An 18,380-nucleotide genomic window follows, 5' to 3' on the forward strand; every position below is an offset into this window, starting at 1 on the left:
AATAACAATAATTATTACTTTTCTTGGTAAGTGTAAAAATTATTGTTTAAAAAGTAACAATAATTATAGACAAAAGATCATATGCAGTTCAAATTGAACAATCATTTTGAATATTAAGTGCAAATTAAGTTTGATACACTTCTCGTGATAAAGATATGTTAGTTAACCAAGTAAAAACGCTTCGAAAAATATTTGGCACTACGTATATCAATCATGTCTCAAATGAAACTCAAGTTTGAAGACTCAGAATTATGATAAAACCTATCCACATTAGGGCAGGTAATTTTTCTCTATTTATCAAATTAACATACATTTTTGTACAATAGTATACATAAAAATCACGGGGGCGGGGGGAAATGACCTATGTTGTGTAAAATGACAAGAGAAACTAAAAATCAATGAGCTCAAATTTTCCAAAAACTATGTATTACCTTAATTACCTCATTTAAAACTGCCTTTAGTCTCCGCCACTTGCCTAAGCTTGCGGGTTTCTAGACTGAAATTGCAAAGCAAATTTCGGTATTATAGAAATATGTTTGATGAGTTCATCAGAAGTATCCAACCGAAGATCCATGGTATCGTTGTCACAAAATGTTGATAGCTCGGATGATTGGTCAACCATGTCTGCCGCTTCTTCATACACATCAAGACTGATGTAGTCGGTTAGTTCATCTTCATGTTCTTCATTCTTTTGAGAATGGCTGGGAGCCACTGTCAACCCAGGTTCAGAAACATCAGCAGAAATAGAACCAAAGTAACGTCCACTATCGTTGTTCTGATCTCCGGATCTCTTTCTTTTCTTTCCCTTGCTTTGTTTTTTGGGGTGGTGAAGCTTGCATTTGGTTCCTTGAGAACAGGTTCCGGTTGCTTCAAAACTAGGACAGACGTAGCTGTGCTTCTTCCGACACTGGGAACAAACAAATTTGTTAGGGTTAGTGTAGGATCACAACAGCAGAAGGAGGCGGAAGCATGTAGAGAAGCAGCAGGAGGATAGAAGCTGAACAGAGCAAAACTACTCCGAAGAATGAACATTTAGCTGGGAAAAAACACACTAAGCAAATATTAAAGAACACCGTCGATAATAGCAATTCAACAACCAAGGAAGAGTTACAGGCTGAAACTGAGAATTCATTCAGAACTAATCAAAACACAATTTGTTGAAAGTTCAGATTGTCCTTTATAGAATCTAGCACGCCCTGTTTTTGATATACAAACCATAATAAAATTCCACACACAAATTGATTAATTGTACTAAAAGAAGAGTAAATCTAAAATTTAAATTCCAGTAATGCAACAGGAAATTAATCAGAATTGATTAATACCTCATTTCCGTCAGCACAATAACCCTTAAGAAATCCTTCACAAATAGATGCATTAGGGTTCACGTTGACATGTCTATATGAACAACTTTTGTTTGAGCATAAGCCTGCCAAGAAAAATGTTAGAATCATATTTTCATTTTATTTTACTTGATATAAAACAACAATCTATGATGCACCTTGCAAAAAGTATGAGCAATCGGGCATTCTCTCTGGAAGAACCTGCACAACAAATCAATTAAACTCAATATTTAGTATGCAGGTCAGTAATTGCAACTACCACATTCAATTCGTTGGACCCCATATATTACAAAACCTTATGAGTCAATTTGCAGTTTGCAGTAGAACATAAACCATTCAGGAACTTAGTACAGACAGCAATTTTCGAGGGATCGTGAATGTAAGGACACTTCCCTCCATCCTTGTTACATTTCCCAAATCTTGTGAAAAACTGGCAGTACTTCTGCTTACGTGCCAACCGCTGTCTGGCAGTGTGCAAGCTCCATCTAACTTTTTCATTTGCCAGTTTTCGAATTCGTTTCTTTGGGTCTCTGATAAGTTGGTTTCCATTGCCAATTGTGACATATCTGCAAATATTATTGACAATAATTCGAATGATCAACTTCATAATGATCAATAGAATATATGATCTCCATTCATTGACCTACTTTCAGCATAGTTACTTGTTAAAAGAAAGACAAATTTTTGACACTGCCACAAAAGATATTGAAAAAACTTAATGAAAAAGAACGGTGCACTTACTCATCATTTCCAATCACTAATCTCCTTGGGATGTAACCTCTTTTAGAAACCAAACCTGAACTGGTTGAGGCAGAGGACAGGGACTCATCATCTGCAAAGAAAATAAAGGGAAAGTTTGTGATATTAATATTTAATATAGTGATAAACCTATTCAAGACAATACAAAGATAGAAAAAGACTGGAAGAAATGAATGACCATAAAGGCAATACTAATATCCCCAGCATAGCAGCAAAAGAAATGAAATTAATGATTTTCATTTAATGTTTCAGTATTACAACCTCTCCTTGCTCAAACAGACAACGACAAGATAATGCAGACAAATTATTGTGGAGTTCTGTATACAAAATCAGCTGTAAGGAAAAATGAAATTGACAACTTCCAAGAATGATAAATTACATTTTACTCCTGCACTTTAATCATCATGATACTCATACACATAAACTCAATCCAAAAAAAAAAAAAGATCATTCAAATAACAAACCCTTAATGGAGTTTTCAGAGTTTGACCAGCCATAAGGTCATAAAATGTCATTCACCTGAAATCCTCTGAAGTGTCCGCCTGGAAGGATCCATTCTGTAGCGAACTGAACCAACACGAAAAATACGTTCTCCTACACAATCAACCGCTACTTATAATGTCAGAGCAACAGACAATGGTAACTAATAGCAAAAAGATGTCTTTTTTTCATAAGCAGGCATAAAGAAGTTTTAATAATAGAAAAAAAGAAAATATAGTCTTCCGCATTTTGATATGACAAAAACTCATGGAAAGAATTCTTCCTACTCTTTGTCTGAGAACCCGCACGAGCTGGATTTTTCTTTTCTCTCTTCTTCCTCTCAACAGCAGCAACAGCAAGTGTAGCTTCCTAAAATAACAATGAGAAATTAAATGAATAAATTGTTAAAGGCATATTATACTTTGTATAAAATATAACTAACTTTGAAAAGGAAACTTCAAGGAAAAGCATCATAGTATCAAAAGCCAAACCAACCTCATTAGTTTTCTTTGAGTGCTTCTCAATGGATTTTGACCATTTTAAACTAGACCCACCAACGCCTAAAACTTTGGATTTCCAAAGAGAAAACCCACGGGTCGACCTGGTGTATACAGTATCCCTCTTTCTCAACAGAAGCAATTTCTTACTGAAAGAAAAACACCAATTAACAATTGCAATTGAATATCATCGAGGAACACAGCCAAATTAAAGAGTGGTAAACATAGAGGAAGAAAGCAGTAACAAATGTTTAGGTACCCGGCTGCAGATAAGGAACCACTATTGAAGCTTGAAGCAGAATTATGAATGAAGCTTCTTAAATATGTTGTTCTTTTCCATGGAAACTTTTGATAATGCCACGAGTTCCTGTCATTTCTAGAAGAATTTTTGCCACCAAGTGTCCACACCAATGAGGCTCTTGAAGATTTACTTGACATCCCAGCAACTGCAAATGCAATCTACAGTTAAGTCTTTCTTTAATCACATAATAATGCAAAAAGGAACTAAACGGAACAGCACCGGCACATAACAGTCTCCGGGTTTATCAATCATCAGTCATGCACAATTGTGCAAAACGATACTGTCATAGTGCATTAACGAGTATTTTGAATTATAATGCTGTATTGTAATTCACATCCATTCTCACCGCTTTTGCGTTGGAAGGTGTAAAGCTCCATTATTAACCGCCCCCTATTTTGTGTTAAGCTTTTGTTATTTCCCTTACATATATATATGGAATCAAAGAAATTGGAAAACTTTCCATTTCCAACCATTATTAGCAAATGTAGTAATTAGTAAACCTCTATCCCGTCCGCCTTTACAAGCTCGGGCCCATAAACTGCCAACAATAACTCTGGTCATTCCCGGTATTTATGGCATCACCTGCTACTGCTGTTATCAATGGCAGATTATTGCAGCTAGCCAAAAATCTACCATATAAACATGGCCTAGCAGAATACAGTGGATATAATAGGTACTGCGGCATATGGAAGCTGACACAAAATCTGCCACCCTATAGCCCCACAGCGCTGCCATGGGGGAAATTTGACAACAATGCCTGCTATTCAACCATCCAATTTCTTCCTAGACTACACAGTACAGATACCTTCTGTTCACATCCATTCCAAACTAGCAGGTCTCATTATGTGTTGTCTTCACTCTGTTATTATACTCAAGGCCCTGCTGTTCTTTATTTACACATGATTATTATGGAAGTTTGAAATTGGGATAGTTATCTATTTTAAAGCATGCACAGTCATCATAGATTATAGGGTTAAATATACTTCTAGTTCTATAATATTTAGATCCCCATTTTTGTGATGATGGTGAAAATTTTCAATGATATTTAGTACCTAAAATCACTAAATGGGGGGAACTGAACAGAACTCAACAAGGTAGGAAAGCATTTTAGTTTTTAAGGCTAAAAACATACTTAACAATAAATTCTATATCCTACTCTACAGGTTATACAACTTTTAGGGCCAGTCACTCTACACTACAATCCAGGATGGATAACTAAAGTATCAACATATATTAAGAAAATGTACCAAAAAAGGAAGCAGTTAAGAAAAACTTAGTAATTTGCAAAGCTTATACTTGGACATTAAATATCTGAACATGCATACAATATGAAAAATTCCATGAGCGTCATACATAACCAGTACAAGTGTGTCTAGCAAGTAGAATTACACGGGCAATGACAGCAGCAATTTACTGAAGTTCTTAGCAAATAAACCATAGTATTCAACATGAGATATCTACTGGAGCCTCAGTCACAGGGAAGCCTGCTAATTTTAAGTAACATACTTCTCCAATCGTAATGAAACTCAGCATTGCATTCATATAAGTATTGCTTGAAGAGATAAAATAGGCGACATAGAAAGTTCTTTATACCTTTATGTGACCGTCTCTTGGTAAACCTCTTGTTGCAAAATACTCTACTAGCTCCTTGGACGTCAGAATTCCCAATGTTATTGGGCATTGAAACTGTGTGGTTTTCAAACGTAGTCCTAACCAATTGATTTTTTTTCCTTTTGAAATACCTATCAGAGAAGGCTGTTTGGCCTTTGTCATCAGTAGAGACCATCATATCACTAGAACTCGAAGTAGCAACCAGTTGATTTGTTTTAGGCTTTACATAAACAATTCTTTTTGAGTTCAAAGAAGAAATGTTTCCATCATTTGCTTCAGCTTGACACTCCCCATTGTTAGATGGACCAGTTTGTTTTTCAAGAGCTTCGTATTGTTTTGATACATCTCCAGAGGAGACTGGTGCATCATTACTTTCAATAAACTTCCTAAGATCAGTTGTATTTTCACAGCAGCCACTGGAAGGGGGTTCTAGCAGCCGAAAAGATATATTTTCCTCTGATTTGGTGTCAATGGGTAGAGCAATATTAGATACTTTTGTTTTTGAGTAGATTGATGGATCTGTCAAATCAGCCCTGCTTTCAGGTTTGGTGCCCTTAGGTATTTCACCTAACCCCAAAGGTAGCAAATTTGTAGAGGAGATTTGAGGTATAGCAGAAACTGGAGTAGGTTTCCTCATGAGACTGGTAGAGGAGATTTGAGGTATAGCAGAAACTGGAGTAGGATTCCTAACAAGACTGTTACCTTTACGAATGTAAGAAGTATTTTGAAAGTTCTTTTTCCTTTCGAGAATTGGCTTTTTGAGAGGAACTATTCTGGCTGGAAGCTTGACTCTAGGTAGAGAAGCGGGAGGATTATTATTATCAGTCCGATGCCAAGTTCGAGATTTTAAAGCATGCATTGAAGAGGCAGGAGTTTTTGTTTTTGGCTTCGGAAAGGTAAAAGAATAACCCTGAGATGCTTTAAGGATGACGCCATCAAGCTGAGTTTTGCTTCCATTTAATTCAGAACAAGATGAATTTAGGCCCAGGGGTGTAACTTTGGAATAAACTTGGGTTGGTTCTGGCGTGATATTCCTTGTTATTGGGTCACTACATCCAATTACGTGATCTAACTTCATAGTTTTTTCGGTATGCTGTTTTGATGAAGTAGAAGTATCCGAGTCAGAACCATGTTTGACTGTAGATTCAGTTTTGGGATTTTCTTCACCCCCGCAAATGTTTTCATCATCATCGGTTGCTGAAAATTCAGTAATCATTCTATCGGGTAATTCAGATGTCGTCCCATGAGAATATATATCTGATAAAGCATTGGGCAAATCCTCAATCAATTTATCATTTGAATGACTGATGGTGGCTCCATTCCGGGCGACAGGACAGGACATTAGGTTCTCCTGAACAAGCGAATCATTCTTCATATTGAAACCATTAGATAACATATCAGCCCTTGGAGACCTTTGCAAATCATCTCTAGAATGGTAATTGTTTTCAGCATCACGCGAATCTGTATTAACTCCCTTGATAATCCCAATAACCGAAATGTCAGTAGTTTGAGTGTTAGTTATAGGCACAACTGGAGTAACACTGTCTTTCTGCTCACACCCTAATACTGAAAACTGAACATTTGGAAAGGCCAAGTCCACACATTGTGTAGCAACAATATCTGAGTGCTGCAATTCCAAATGCTCAGAACTCTTGGTTTCCTCATTTGCAATCATAGACTCAAATGATCCTCCAGTGAAAATACAGTCAGATAATTTAGCAATATTACCTGAATAAGGCATCGACTGAGCCTTAAACTGAATATCCATACCCATTTTTGACAATGCAACATCGTCTTTCTTATGTTCTTGGCTATCACTGAAACTGATAGGAACTTCTGCACTAGATGTGGTCGCTACAATGGAATCAATAAATTCAGTTTGAAATTGAGCTAAATTTGGGTTACTTGCAGAGACTTTTTTCCTTTTAGAAACTGGTGAAATCTTATTCTCATCATCACTGTCATTATTAGCAACACAAGATTCAGTCTCTGAAAAATCCCTTTTCCCATGTGAAGCAGTGCCCATAACCTGGTTGGACAGTGAGTAAAAGTCTAGCCTTTGAATAGAATGATCTAGGACTTCTGAAGAACATGGATCCTTCAATAAAATTCTTGAGCCTCTATCAGCATCATTTGAATGGGTAACTGGAGTAAGAGATATATCATCCAAATCCAAACTCAAAAAATTTAAACGAGTCTTAACATTTCTCTTTTCTACTTTACTTGTATCCCTTACTTCAAATCCAAGTGAAATATTAGAATTTGGAAATGTTTTATCTATGTCGCAATTCTCAGCATATACGGGAACTTCACCAGGGGACACTTGCTTTTCAGCATCTTTAATTATACCAAATTGGTGAACAACAATACTCTCTTCTAAACTAGACGATCCATCATCAGAACCCTTGTTCAGTACACTGGTATGTTGTAGGCAATCTTGACCATCCTGAATCCTAATATCTCCTAAACTTGAAGAGGCAACCATTCCACCGCATGGCAGAGGGATGGCTGTATCTGAATTTTGTTCCAATGTAGTGATAGCAAGACCCATCTTTTCACAATAAGCCCCTGCATCAATGTCATTGATATTCTCACTATCATTGACAGTAATTTTATTCTCTTCTGAACTTGTAAGATTGTTAGAATTGAAGCCGTAAACGCTGTCATCAGCAGAATTATGTGAATTTATAATATCAGCTGAAACGACATTGGAATTCAATTCATTCCTTATGGCTGTATCTGAATTTTGTTCCAATGTAGTGATAGCAAGACCAGTCTTTTCACAATAAGCCCCTGCATCAATGTCATTATTATTCTCACTATCATTGACAGTAATTTTCTTCTCTTCTGAACTTGCAAGATCGTTGGAATTGAAGCCATAAACGCTGTCATCAGCAGAATTATGTGTATTTATAATATCATCTGAAACGACATTGGAATTCAATTCATTCCCTACGTCTACAGGATTCCTATTCTCTGAACATCCAACATCTATATACTTCCCAGGTGATAGAGATACTTCACTCCGACATAATTGCTTGTTCCCACAATCCAAGTGATTGAGTTCAGAAGTGCTTCCATCTAATGACTTAGTAGGTTTGTCAATTTTTGTCACGCTAAGCAAGTCATGGACAGAATTACACACATCTAAACAATCACTATCAGAACCACAGTTTTTATCTACACTACTAGAAGCACAAGATGGAGCGCTTGAGATACTTCCACCTCTTTCAAACCTGGATTCTTTCCCAATATCAGAATCTTCATTGATCTTACATTCTTGTGATCTGAATTCTGGCCCCAGACTCAGCAGGGACAAACTCCCATTTTTATCTTCACACTTTTCACTGTCTGGCGCGGACACCTTATCAACAGCATTGATTTTCTCCTCCAAATAAGTTTCAGCTTTGACATTTTCAGAGGCAGCATTGGACGAGTCGTGTGTTACACTACCTGCTTGCACAGTTCCACCAACTTCTTTGGCGAGAGAAGGTGAAGCCAGCGCGCTTGAACTAGTAGGATTTACGGAACCTTTCTTCACCACTCTCTTAACAATTTTCTTCTTCTTGACAACCTTAGAGGCCAATTTCCGATTACCAGTGCCACTAGGATTAACAGAAACTGCCACCCCACGTTTGTCACAAGGATTACAAGCATCACCTGCATTCTTCTGCGAAGTATTATTATTATCATTCAAAATTTCAACAACAGAAGACAGTTTACCATAAACAGGAGCAGCGGCGGCACCAGAAGTGGAAGGTGGGGGTGTGACAATAGCCTTGGCCACAAGAGAGTTTGATTCAAAAGAAATGTCAAGTTCAACTGGGCTTCCTTTTTTCCTATCCTCAGCCTTTGAGTAACCTCCTCCATGTTGATCTTTATTGTTACCCCTGAAGAAATTATTGTTAGAATCAGAAACATAACGTAACTGTTCAATGTCACGGTTCCTATGGTTTGGTTTTACCGTCTGGATTCTAAGAAGAGCACTCTTCTTTTGAATCTGTTTCTTAGGTGGAGTACGACTGAATTCACGTTCCCGTTCACGACCATGATTATGATTATACTCTCTACTACTCGATCTACCACTATTGCTACCATTACTATACCTAACCGAATCAGAATCATGATACTCTCGTTCTCGTTTCACAGAAGTACCAATTTCATCATTCACCAATTCAAAAGAAGGAGAATGTGGAGGAGAAGAGTTGTGTACTTTTCTATCATTCAACCACCTCCTGGGGGATACGTCATTGATTGGGTGATAGGCGTGATTCGATGTGGAGGTGGATGTGGCCGTTCCGTGGCGATGGTAGCTATCGTCGTTGGTGGTTCTGCTGTAGACGAAGGCTTCCCTAGGGCTTCCTACTAGGCGGGAGGTTTCTGTGCTTAACCTCCCGTAAGAGCTCTCAGATTCGTATCGGACAGGTGGATATGAAGGCGGAGGACGGTGGTTATGGTGGTGATTCGATTCGCGATGGAAATCGACGGGAGGATAACTTCTGGTGGAGCGATCTTCGGGGTTAGGGTTCCACGGGGGTTCGGGGACGATACGGCGGGGGAGATGATCGTTACGATTGGTGAATGAGTTTGAGAGAGTGCGTGGTTCTTCGATGGGGTAAAAAGGGAATCGGGGAGGGTTGTAAGATGGGGGCGGGGGTGGAGGAGGAAGGGTATCGACAGAGCGGTAAGAGAGAGGTGGAGGAGGTGGAAGAGCGGGTGGTGGAGGGAGGTGGTGATGCGATTGAGAATTTGGAGGAGCGTATCGTGAACGGTGTTCTTGGTGGTTGTAGTGGTGGAGGAAGTGTTGATCCATGGCGATTGACGGCGGCGAGATGTGTGGTCTGAATTGAAGTTGTGTAACCTAATTTCTTTTGCTGTTTTATTTTTATTTGTGTTATTGTTGGATTGAAAATTGAAAATTCAATTATTGGGGATGAGTTTGAGTGGGTGGGTGGGCTTCGAGCAACAGGTTTGGTCTCACATGCAACACAACTGTCTTTGTGGCCGTAAGTTAAACAAATCCTGCTTGATTGAGCTTTCAATAACATCATCTCTATCTTTTTTTTTTTTTTATATTTTTTTAAATATGTATTTTTTTTTATAAATTTTATTGTTTTTTCATTAAAAATTTTGATATTGTACTATTAAGTCTAAAAATAAGTATAATTTTAAAATACATAAAAATACCTAAATTTCTTTTTCTAATTAAGTTCATAAAGAACACAAGTCACATATACAAATAAAACATATTGATTTAAAATTTGTGTAGCATGAAGAATCGATTTTTTGTTGTTTGAATATGTGAATTTGGCAAAGATGGTAACAAAAAATGAAAAATCTCGATTTGATAATCCTAAAATTCAAGTTGACAACAGTGACAGAGGAGCTTGGGAACTAGGGGTGGACATAGGTCAGTTATGGGTGGGTTCGAACCCAAAAACATCAATCTGAAAAACTTAACTCATTTATGTCGGTTGTTATCTTCATTATGTCGGGTGACGGTTTAAACGGATACCAGTTTGATATGGGGTAAAGCGATTCTACGTAAATTAAAAATTAAACTAACATTGAAGGAAAATCCATAAATCAGAAACATTACGAGAGCAACAAAAAATATATGAAATCTAGATCTTAAACTTAGAAAAATAGATCTGATGTTCAATATAATTTATAACAACCGTAATTTTTCCTTTTTTAATTTCCTCGGTAAAGATCTCATTGTAGTTGCGAGCAAGGTGGATCGGGCATAGAAGAAGATGATAAATCTAAAACATAAAAAATTAGATCTGATGTAAAAGAATAGTAATTCTGATTAAAGTCTTTAACCACGACTTGTCCATCTTGAATGACTCACATAAGACATTTAGAATTCAAGAAGAAATTGATAAGGCGTATCAAACTTGAATTTTGGGTTTTATCCTATTTAAAATTTTATTAGTTTTTTTTAGACAAAATCGATTTGGATCCATTATAAGTAATATATTTTAGCTTATTGGTTTTTTTTAGAAAATCGATTTAGATACATTATAAGTAATATATGTTAGCTTGTGCAAAGAAATTATTGTAGGAAATTAATAGTGTTTAACACCTATTTTTAATCATTGAGATTTTGTACATTTTATATTGAAAGATTATTTATCTTTGATGTAGATATTTTTATCAGATTTTGTGTATTTTTATTCATAATATTGTTTCAATCTTGATTTGGTTTTACAATATGATAATGTATGGAAATTTTGAGTTAATGGCTCATGTTCTTTTAAGGGTCAGGATCCTCTCCATTATTATTGATGGAACATTAGAGTACAAAGATAAACGCTACGTTGATAATCTATTTTTGAGTACAATTGATGAGGTTGGAGCAGAAAATGTAGTCCAAAACATTATTACTAATATTCTTGTTTGCAAAGTTGTTGATTCAATTATTGAAGGAATGTATCTTCATACTTTTTCAATTCTATGGGAAGTGAAGACACTGGATTTAGCTATAAAAAATGTATGCGTACCAAAAAAAATAAATCAAGTTATTAAGTTGTTTATCTTAAGTGTAATTGGATATTTGTTACTATTTAAGATGATTTTTTATTAAAAAATTTATTATGAATTATTCCATGAAATTTGCTATGTTCAGAGAATTTGTGCATTTAATGTTTCTTTCTATTTCGGAAACAAAATTTACTTCGGTTATGAATATAGAGAGGATGGTGTTCTTAAGGACACCTTATGAAAAAACAGTTTAAAATTATCAATGGTGGAATAAAGTTTATTATTTTATAAAATTTATAAAATTCACTTTCATTTGATTTTATAAAAAGTAGAATTATATGATTGAGCAAATCAAATGAGCAATATATAAACATGGGGGAAGGAGTTGACTCAAAATTCATTATTTTATGATCTGGTGTATAACATCTTAATTGCTAAAGAGACTAGAAGTCACACACCTATTCTTTGCTTTACATGTCATCTCAATCCAAGGTAAATTTCATTTGTTTTTCATTTTCCTTTTCAGTTTCAATTATCTTACCTCATACTTATAATGTTATGTAAAAGATAATATTGCATACAATGGCTACATCAATCTCCAAATCGAGTTGTCTCACATAAGGAGAATGAGAATTGTACATGAAAAAATGCAATAGGAGTTTCTTTGTGGATGTGTATAAAAGGGCCGAGGCAACTACAAAATTTAGTAAGTTATGAAGTGGTAAAAGAGAGTTTTGTTGCCATTCTCGTATTATTATAGTGACCTCTCTTAATTATGTTATTAAAATTAGTTTATGCTACTAGACTTGATTTTATTTTTTAGCGATTGGTCCATTCTCGGATTCGACTTCTTTCTAGTTGATTTCCCCCTTTGTTTCTTCCTTATAGAGAACAAAGGCAACATTCTACACTTAGGTTTGACTATCCTATTATTTGGGACCTGACACAATCTTTGGCATTTTGTCATTATCTGTCCCATTTATTCGGGAACTGACGTAATCCTTACCCATCCCATTTATTGGGAATGAGCGTAAGTCTTACCCGTCCCATTTGTTTGATGCTGATGTAATTCGTCAGTGTTATTGGGGACCTTACCTAACCAAGAAAGAGTTAAGTCTCATTTTCTGTCCCGCAAGTTTGAGCTTAGTTTGAGGCAAGCGTATCTAGGATCCACCACCTACGCCCTTGAATAATGCCTACACCATTTTGATAGAAACTGTAACGTTATTCATATAAAATATTATTATGTTAGAAAATAATTATATGGTTCAAATATATTTTTCTCGAATAATTAGCATGAAAAAATTATGAACCCCTCGATTCGGGGTGGAGTAGTAGCATGTTATTTCCCCTGATGGGCTTGAGGCGGAAGGTCCATCGACCTTTTTAATGGTCGTTGGAATTCTTTTAAATGTTACCGCCTTTTTTCTAGAGTCAGGTAATTGTTGATAATCAACATCTATAAATGATCAGTCATGCTTATATAGGTGAAAATATTTCCTTTTAGCGCCAATGTGTTGGTCGACCTAAAGTTTACGCTACTTCGCTTATGAGGTATTATGCGTTCTGGGTGTGAGAACCCTCACGACTTTTTCCTGTAGAAAGAGCACATTGTTTTGGGTGGTCTAGTGGTGATGACCATCTCTTTGTATTCACCTCGTAGCTTCCCTGTTGGTGGATTGGGAGTAGTGCTCGTCATTTTTCAATTTATTTGTGACGCCATCAACTTTTGCAGATCTATACTTTCATGTTGATAAGTGGCGAGGTTGACATGTGTCTAATGATGTTGGCCTTCTCATGTCGATTTGTACTGTGTGTTCATATTTTGCACCCCGACCATCTCTAAGCACACTAAAATACTGATGTTTCTATCGCCATAGGGATCATGGTCATTCTTATTCAGTTGAGAAGGATATATTTTTTCTTACAGAATTTTAAATAGGTGTAAATTATATCTTCTTTTAGAGTATGCATTACATCTTAGACCATTGAACCTCTTTATTTTTATGGTTGGTTTAATGGTAAGATCTATTAAGAAAAACTATTTTTAAGGGATAAAAAATTTCTCAGTTGAACCACCACTATTTTCATATTTTAGTTCAACTGCCGGAATTTTATGTATCAGATTTCAATCTTCACCTTTCAGTCCTTTGATTGATATATGATATTATCTCTACTTTGGTAGAAACATTCGTTAATATCTTAAAAGTCAGTATTCACTAAAATTCTCATGAGATAGTGTTGTAATTGTATTTCTGTGTGTCGAATATCATCACACATGTTGTATATTTATATGCAAAATAGGTATACAAAATAGGTAATAGTATATTTTACACTTATGACTGATTGAATACAAATCAATAATAATTGATTTGTAACCGATTCTCAACACTCTCCCTCAAGTCGGATCGTATATATTGTATGACCCGAGTTTGTTATACATATAATTCACTCGAGAACCCTTAAGAGACTTGGTAAACATATCAGCCAATTGATCTTCAGATTTGAAGAACTATGTGGTTATTTCTCCTGACAGTATGTTTCCCCTTACATAGCGACAATATATTTCTATGTGTCTGGCCTGTTCATGAAATACCAGATTGGATGCAATATAAAGTGCTGCTTGATTGCCGTATATGAGTCTTGTGTCATGAAGGTCTCCCAACCTAAGTTATGAAAGTAAATTCTTAAGTCAGACAAGTTCCTTTAGTGTTGCTGCCATAACATGATATTCAGCTTCAACATTAGATAGTTTAATTGTGTTTTGTTTCTTGCTCCTCCATGAGATCATATTTCCTCCGATAAGAACACAATATTTGGAAGTGAATCTTCTATCCAATGGTGATCCTGCGCAATCTGCATCTGAATAATATGCGATTTTAGCATCCCCCTTATCTTCATATAATAATCCTTTTCCTGGTGCATTCTTTATATATCTGAGAATCCGACTAATTGCATTGCAATGAGTATCAAAAGGAGCATTCAGAAATTGACTCACAATGCTCACTGCAAAAGTAATATTCGGTCTGGTGACGGTAAGATAATTTAGTCTACCCACTAGACGCCGATATCTTCTCGGACATACCATTTAGATAACCCTCGTAATCCTAGAACTAAAGGGATCTAGTCACTCATATTGGTGATGAAAACACATGTGATAGTTATAAGAAACAAATTCAAAAGTAAAAATAATGATAAGACAACAATATAAATAAAACTTGAGATGCAAAGAAAGATAAAATTATTACGATGCTTTATTTAATACAAATAAATACAAATCTTTTTGGTCAATTCTAACAAGTGATGAAGAAAGCTTAGGTTGAAGCTAACATCATGTTTATAAGGCATAATGGTTTAATAGAGTGTGATAGGTCGTAACAAAGTATTGACTAATCGATACATAATTTCTAGAATGTAGAATAGTTTGAAAAATGAAACTGTGAAAAATGAAACTGCAAAACAAAATAAAATTAAAGGTCGTGAAACCATTATGGTCGTAATGCCCATTATAAAATGTTGTAATGTTCCTTGTTTTGCACCAAATATTATTGTTCTGATATTTGATAGGTCTAAGAGAGTTACGACTATAATGGTCATTACACAGGTTGGTCTTAATGGCCATTATGAGCTGAACATAATTCTCGTAATGGAAATCTTGCTACTTTGGCTCCTTAAAACCTAGAACCATTACAGCCGTAATAGCCATTACATAATGGTCGTAATTCTAACTATTTGTGTCACATTTGCTTTATTCTTCGTCAATTTCTTCAAGATGTCCAGGCATATCTCGTGCTTAACTCTTATATCTATTTATCATGGGCTTTAATCCTCTATGAAAAAAATTACGGAGATGCATCTTGCTATCATATGATTAAGATAATCATCAAACATAGCATCCATTTCTCTACTTGTCATAGCGGGAGGAGCAGACACATAAGAGTCTCTAGGAATAAACTGCATGTAGCCAAACTGTCACATGAAGCGCTTAGGCAGAAGAGGATACATCAGACATGAACCACAAGCCAACCATTCAGAGTATAAAACTACACCGTTAAAGGAGCCTCACGGTGATCAATGTACATATGAAAGTGTATATCCTATACTACCAACCGGTCAAAATACACTAAGTATGACTCCGTCGCTTGGTTCCCTTTGAGCGAGGAGAATGCATAAGAAAGTGACATATCCTCAGTATAGGTCGGTACACATGACCAACCGGATATGTGTGGAATGTGATGGAGGATCCAAGCCTGAAAATGGAGTATATTAATCTTTAATAATAGTGTTGCAAAAGTGTTATGAAAATGACACACAAACACTAAAAGGCCTAGAAATATTGTCGTCAATAGTGTGATGTTACCTGTTACATGTTTGGTCTTCCACATACAACCTTCAGATAACTGATAAGTGCCAAAATGTAGTTCTTTTGTGTTTGTAAATAGTGGCACTTATCGATACTTTTTGTTAATACCGTTTGAATAATTCCCCGTTTTGTGTATAAATACGTATACTTTGTGAATATTTTTAGTTTCATATACTTTTATATCTTTTGATAGTTTTTGTGTATTTTTGTAGGTATTCTTGTGTATTTGGAGCATGAGCAATAACGTGTCGAAGACACGACTTCAAACGCGCGATTTTGAGCAACGAAACCAACTCGTCAACGAATAAAGCTCAAAAATCAAAGAATAATAAATCACCAATTTGGTTGTTATTTTATCATGGTTAGATAGGAAATTGAATAAGCTTTCCAACGCTTCGAGCCGGACGCAAATCAGAGTTACGGTTCTCAAGTTATGGCCAAAACACTAAAGCTGATTTTTTCAAGACAGCAGTCAACGCGCGGCGCGCCCTCCTGAGCGCGACGTGCGCTGTACAAAACTCAAAATTGCATAAATAGGCGGAAATCAAATTTTTTAGGTGATGTTTTGGGTATTTTTGAACCCCAACTCATCCTAGGTCATTTTTTGATAGATTTAGCTTGGAAACACCATTGGAGCTTGTAATCGGATAATCAGAGGTCGAAATTCTCATCGATTGGTGTTGACAAACCAAGAAATGTTTGGTTCCTCTTCTTCTCTTCTCTTTGTATTTCTCTTTTGGTGAGTTTGTATATTAATTACTCTAAACACATGTATGTTTGTTACTCTTTCTACTAGTTGTATAAAGTTTGCTTTACAAATCTTAATCGGTGTTTTTATGATCTTTTTGCTTAATCACTTCGAATTTATGTTGTTATAGACATATGGTTCGTAAATCTTGATTAGGAGAACACCTGATAGCTTTTGATTCTAGACATAGGGTTGGGGTTAACATCCACATAATATCTAAGTTTCATGCCTCTGGGTTGTTCGATCGGTTGAGACATCGTCGAAAGAGCAATATGGTTGAAATCTCGTCGGTGTTTCAGAAATGGACATGGATGTGAGGGATATGTGGTGATTCTGACGAGTATTGTAGATTGAGTGCGGCGGAGTGATAAATCTAAGTTTGTGAGAAGTAGTTTAGATTCGAACCAGATAAGTTATTTCTTTCCAAAGAACGGATTCATTTTATGTTTATAGTTACTTTTCAGTTTTTACTTGCAACCCATTTAACCCAAACTCATAACTGCGGAAACTGTTGAACGACAGTTCAATGCACTAGTCCCTATGGAGACGATAAATTCCCAGATCAATACTTCCAAAACTTTTGTTGTTTGCCGCTTTACCGCTTTAACAATAACTTAGAGTACAAGTAGATCAAACCAGCGGCCCCCAGTTGTACTCATGGATCTGCTCAAAATCTTCGAAGTATAGCATGTAGATGACATCCACATAAGTTTCACTCTTGTCCATAAAAATGGTAGTGCTTACCAAATACAACAGGTATGATCTCATACTGTATGCTCTATGTCGCGCAATATGCACGTCATCACCAGCATCCTGCTTTGCTCTAAACAACTTTTGTGTATACACTATCTCCAAGAATCGACATATAGCATGACACCCTCGTATGACTTCTAACTCCTTCGTGGCATCCTTTGAGTCAACTCCTAGATAGTCTACCATCATCTCCAATGCATCATCTCTTTTAATTCTCTTGTGATTTAAAAATTTCTCCTAATCAGAAGATGCAGTAGGCACGGAATATTGTCCAGTGTGATAGACATCTCAAACTAAAAAGTGTAAAAAATGCACTGAAAAACTCCGGAGATGCATCTTTGATTTATGAGAATCAAAGCGTTGAGAAATTCCAGAGATGCATCTCCGCAATTTTTTGCAACTCCAATTAGAGTCAATTGCGAAAGTGCGGTCCCTAAAAATAAGTGCATTATTCAATAAAACTACCTATCAAACACATTTTTCATTTACATAAGATGTATGAACTACCTATTTCATAACCTAATCATCAAAAACTTTTAAAAAAAATTAGAAAAATAAAAAACTTACAAATTGTGAATACTTCGGTGTTGAGTGGACTCTTTGATGGACTTGATGTTGATGGAAGAAGTTTTGAAAACTTTTAAAAAAAATTAGAAAAATAAAAAACTTACAAATTGTGAATACTTCGGTGTTGAGTTGACTCTTTGAGGGACTTGATGTTGATGGAAGAAGTTTTGAAGTTGGTTGAATAATTTTGAGAAAATGTGAGTTAAGAGAGTTTGAGAAAGTTAGTGTTGAGTGTTTTTAAAAGTGAGGAAAGAAAAAGGGATCCGGCACATTTTTTATCAAACAATATCCAAAGATACATCTCCGTAACATACACATAGATGCATCTCCGTACATTTTTTTCCCATTGTCTTAGGGTCTGATTAAAAATTGTATTGAGGGGAGGTATATCTAGAGATGTATCTTCATGATTTAAGAATATTATTGTATGTTCACAAGGATGTGGGATGTGGTTGATTGCATTCACTATTTCCTT

The 18,380-nt window shown here is 35.8% G+C and overlaps 2 protein-coding genes across 3 annotated transcripts; both read right to left on the reverse strand.

The window, feature by feature from the left end:
- Positions 1-234: 234 nt before the first annotated feature.
- LOC131596007 (uncharacterized protein At1g21580) lies at positions 235-10,003 on the reverse strand. Of its 2 annotated transcripts, XM_058868551.1 has the most exons (11): positions 8,953-9,085; positions 4,971-8,878; positions 3,336-3,522; positions 3,075-3,225; positions 2,867-2,948; positions 2,619-2,693; positions 2,082-2,172; positions 1,636-1,906; positions 1,499-1,541; positions 1,323-1,426; positions 235-907 (listed from the first exon to the last, which is right to left on the reverse strand). In XM_058868551.1, exons 1-11 carry the CDS (start codon positions 9,036-9,038, stop codon positions 476-478), a joined length of 5,430 nt encoding a protein of 1,809 aa, XP_058724534.1. In that variant the 5' UTR covers positions 9,039-9,085; the 3' UTR covers positions 235-475. The 2 variants fall into 2 exon arrangements, with proteins under 2 accessions (XP_058724534.1, XP_058724533.1); XM_058868550.1 differs by having other exon boundaries at positions 4,971-10,003.
- Positions 10,004-14,166: 4,163 nt separating this feature from the next.
- On the reverse strand, positions 14,167-14,562 carry LOC131598340 (secreted RxLR effector protein 161-like). Its single transcript, XM_058870954.1, has one exon. The coding sequence runs from the start codon at positions 14,560-14,562 to the stop codon at positions 14,167-14,169; it is 396 nt and encodes a 131-aa protein (XP_058726937.1).
- Positions 14,563-18,380: the final 3,818 nt, after the last annotated feature.

The sequence above is a fragment of the Vicia villosa genome, linkage group LG4, assembly GCF_029867415.1.
Source record: "Vicia villosa cultivar HV-30 ecotype Madison, WI linkage group LG4, Vvil1.0, whole genome shotgun sequence".
Lineage (NCBI taxonomy): Eukaryota > Viridiplantae > Streptophyta > Magnoliopsida > Fabales > Fabaceae > Vicia > Vicia villosa.

Coding starts and splice junctions, on each gene's coding strand:
- LOC131596007 (XM_058868550.1), bottom strand. CDS start 9,801: ATGGATCAACACTTCCTCCACCACTACAACCACCAAGAACACCGTTCA. Junction 3,226..3,335: donor GGTTCCTTATCTGCAGCCGG/GTACCTAAACAT, acceptor TTTTTCTTTCAG/TAAGAAATTGCTTCTGTTGA. Junction 1,427..1,498: donor TTGCTCATACTTTTTGCAAG/GTGCATCATAGA, acceptor TTTTCTTGGCAG/GCTTATGCTCAAACAAAAGT.
- LOC131598340 (XM_058870954.1), bottom strand. CDS start 14,562: ATGGTATGTCCGAGAAGATATCGGCGTCTAGTGGGTAGACTAAATTAT.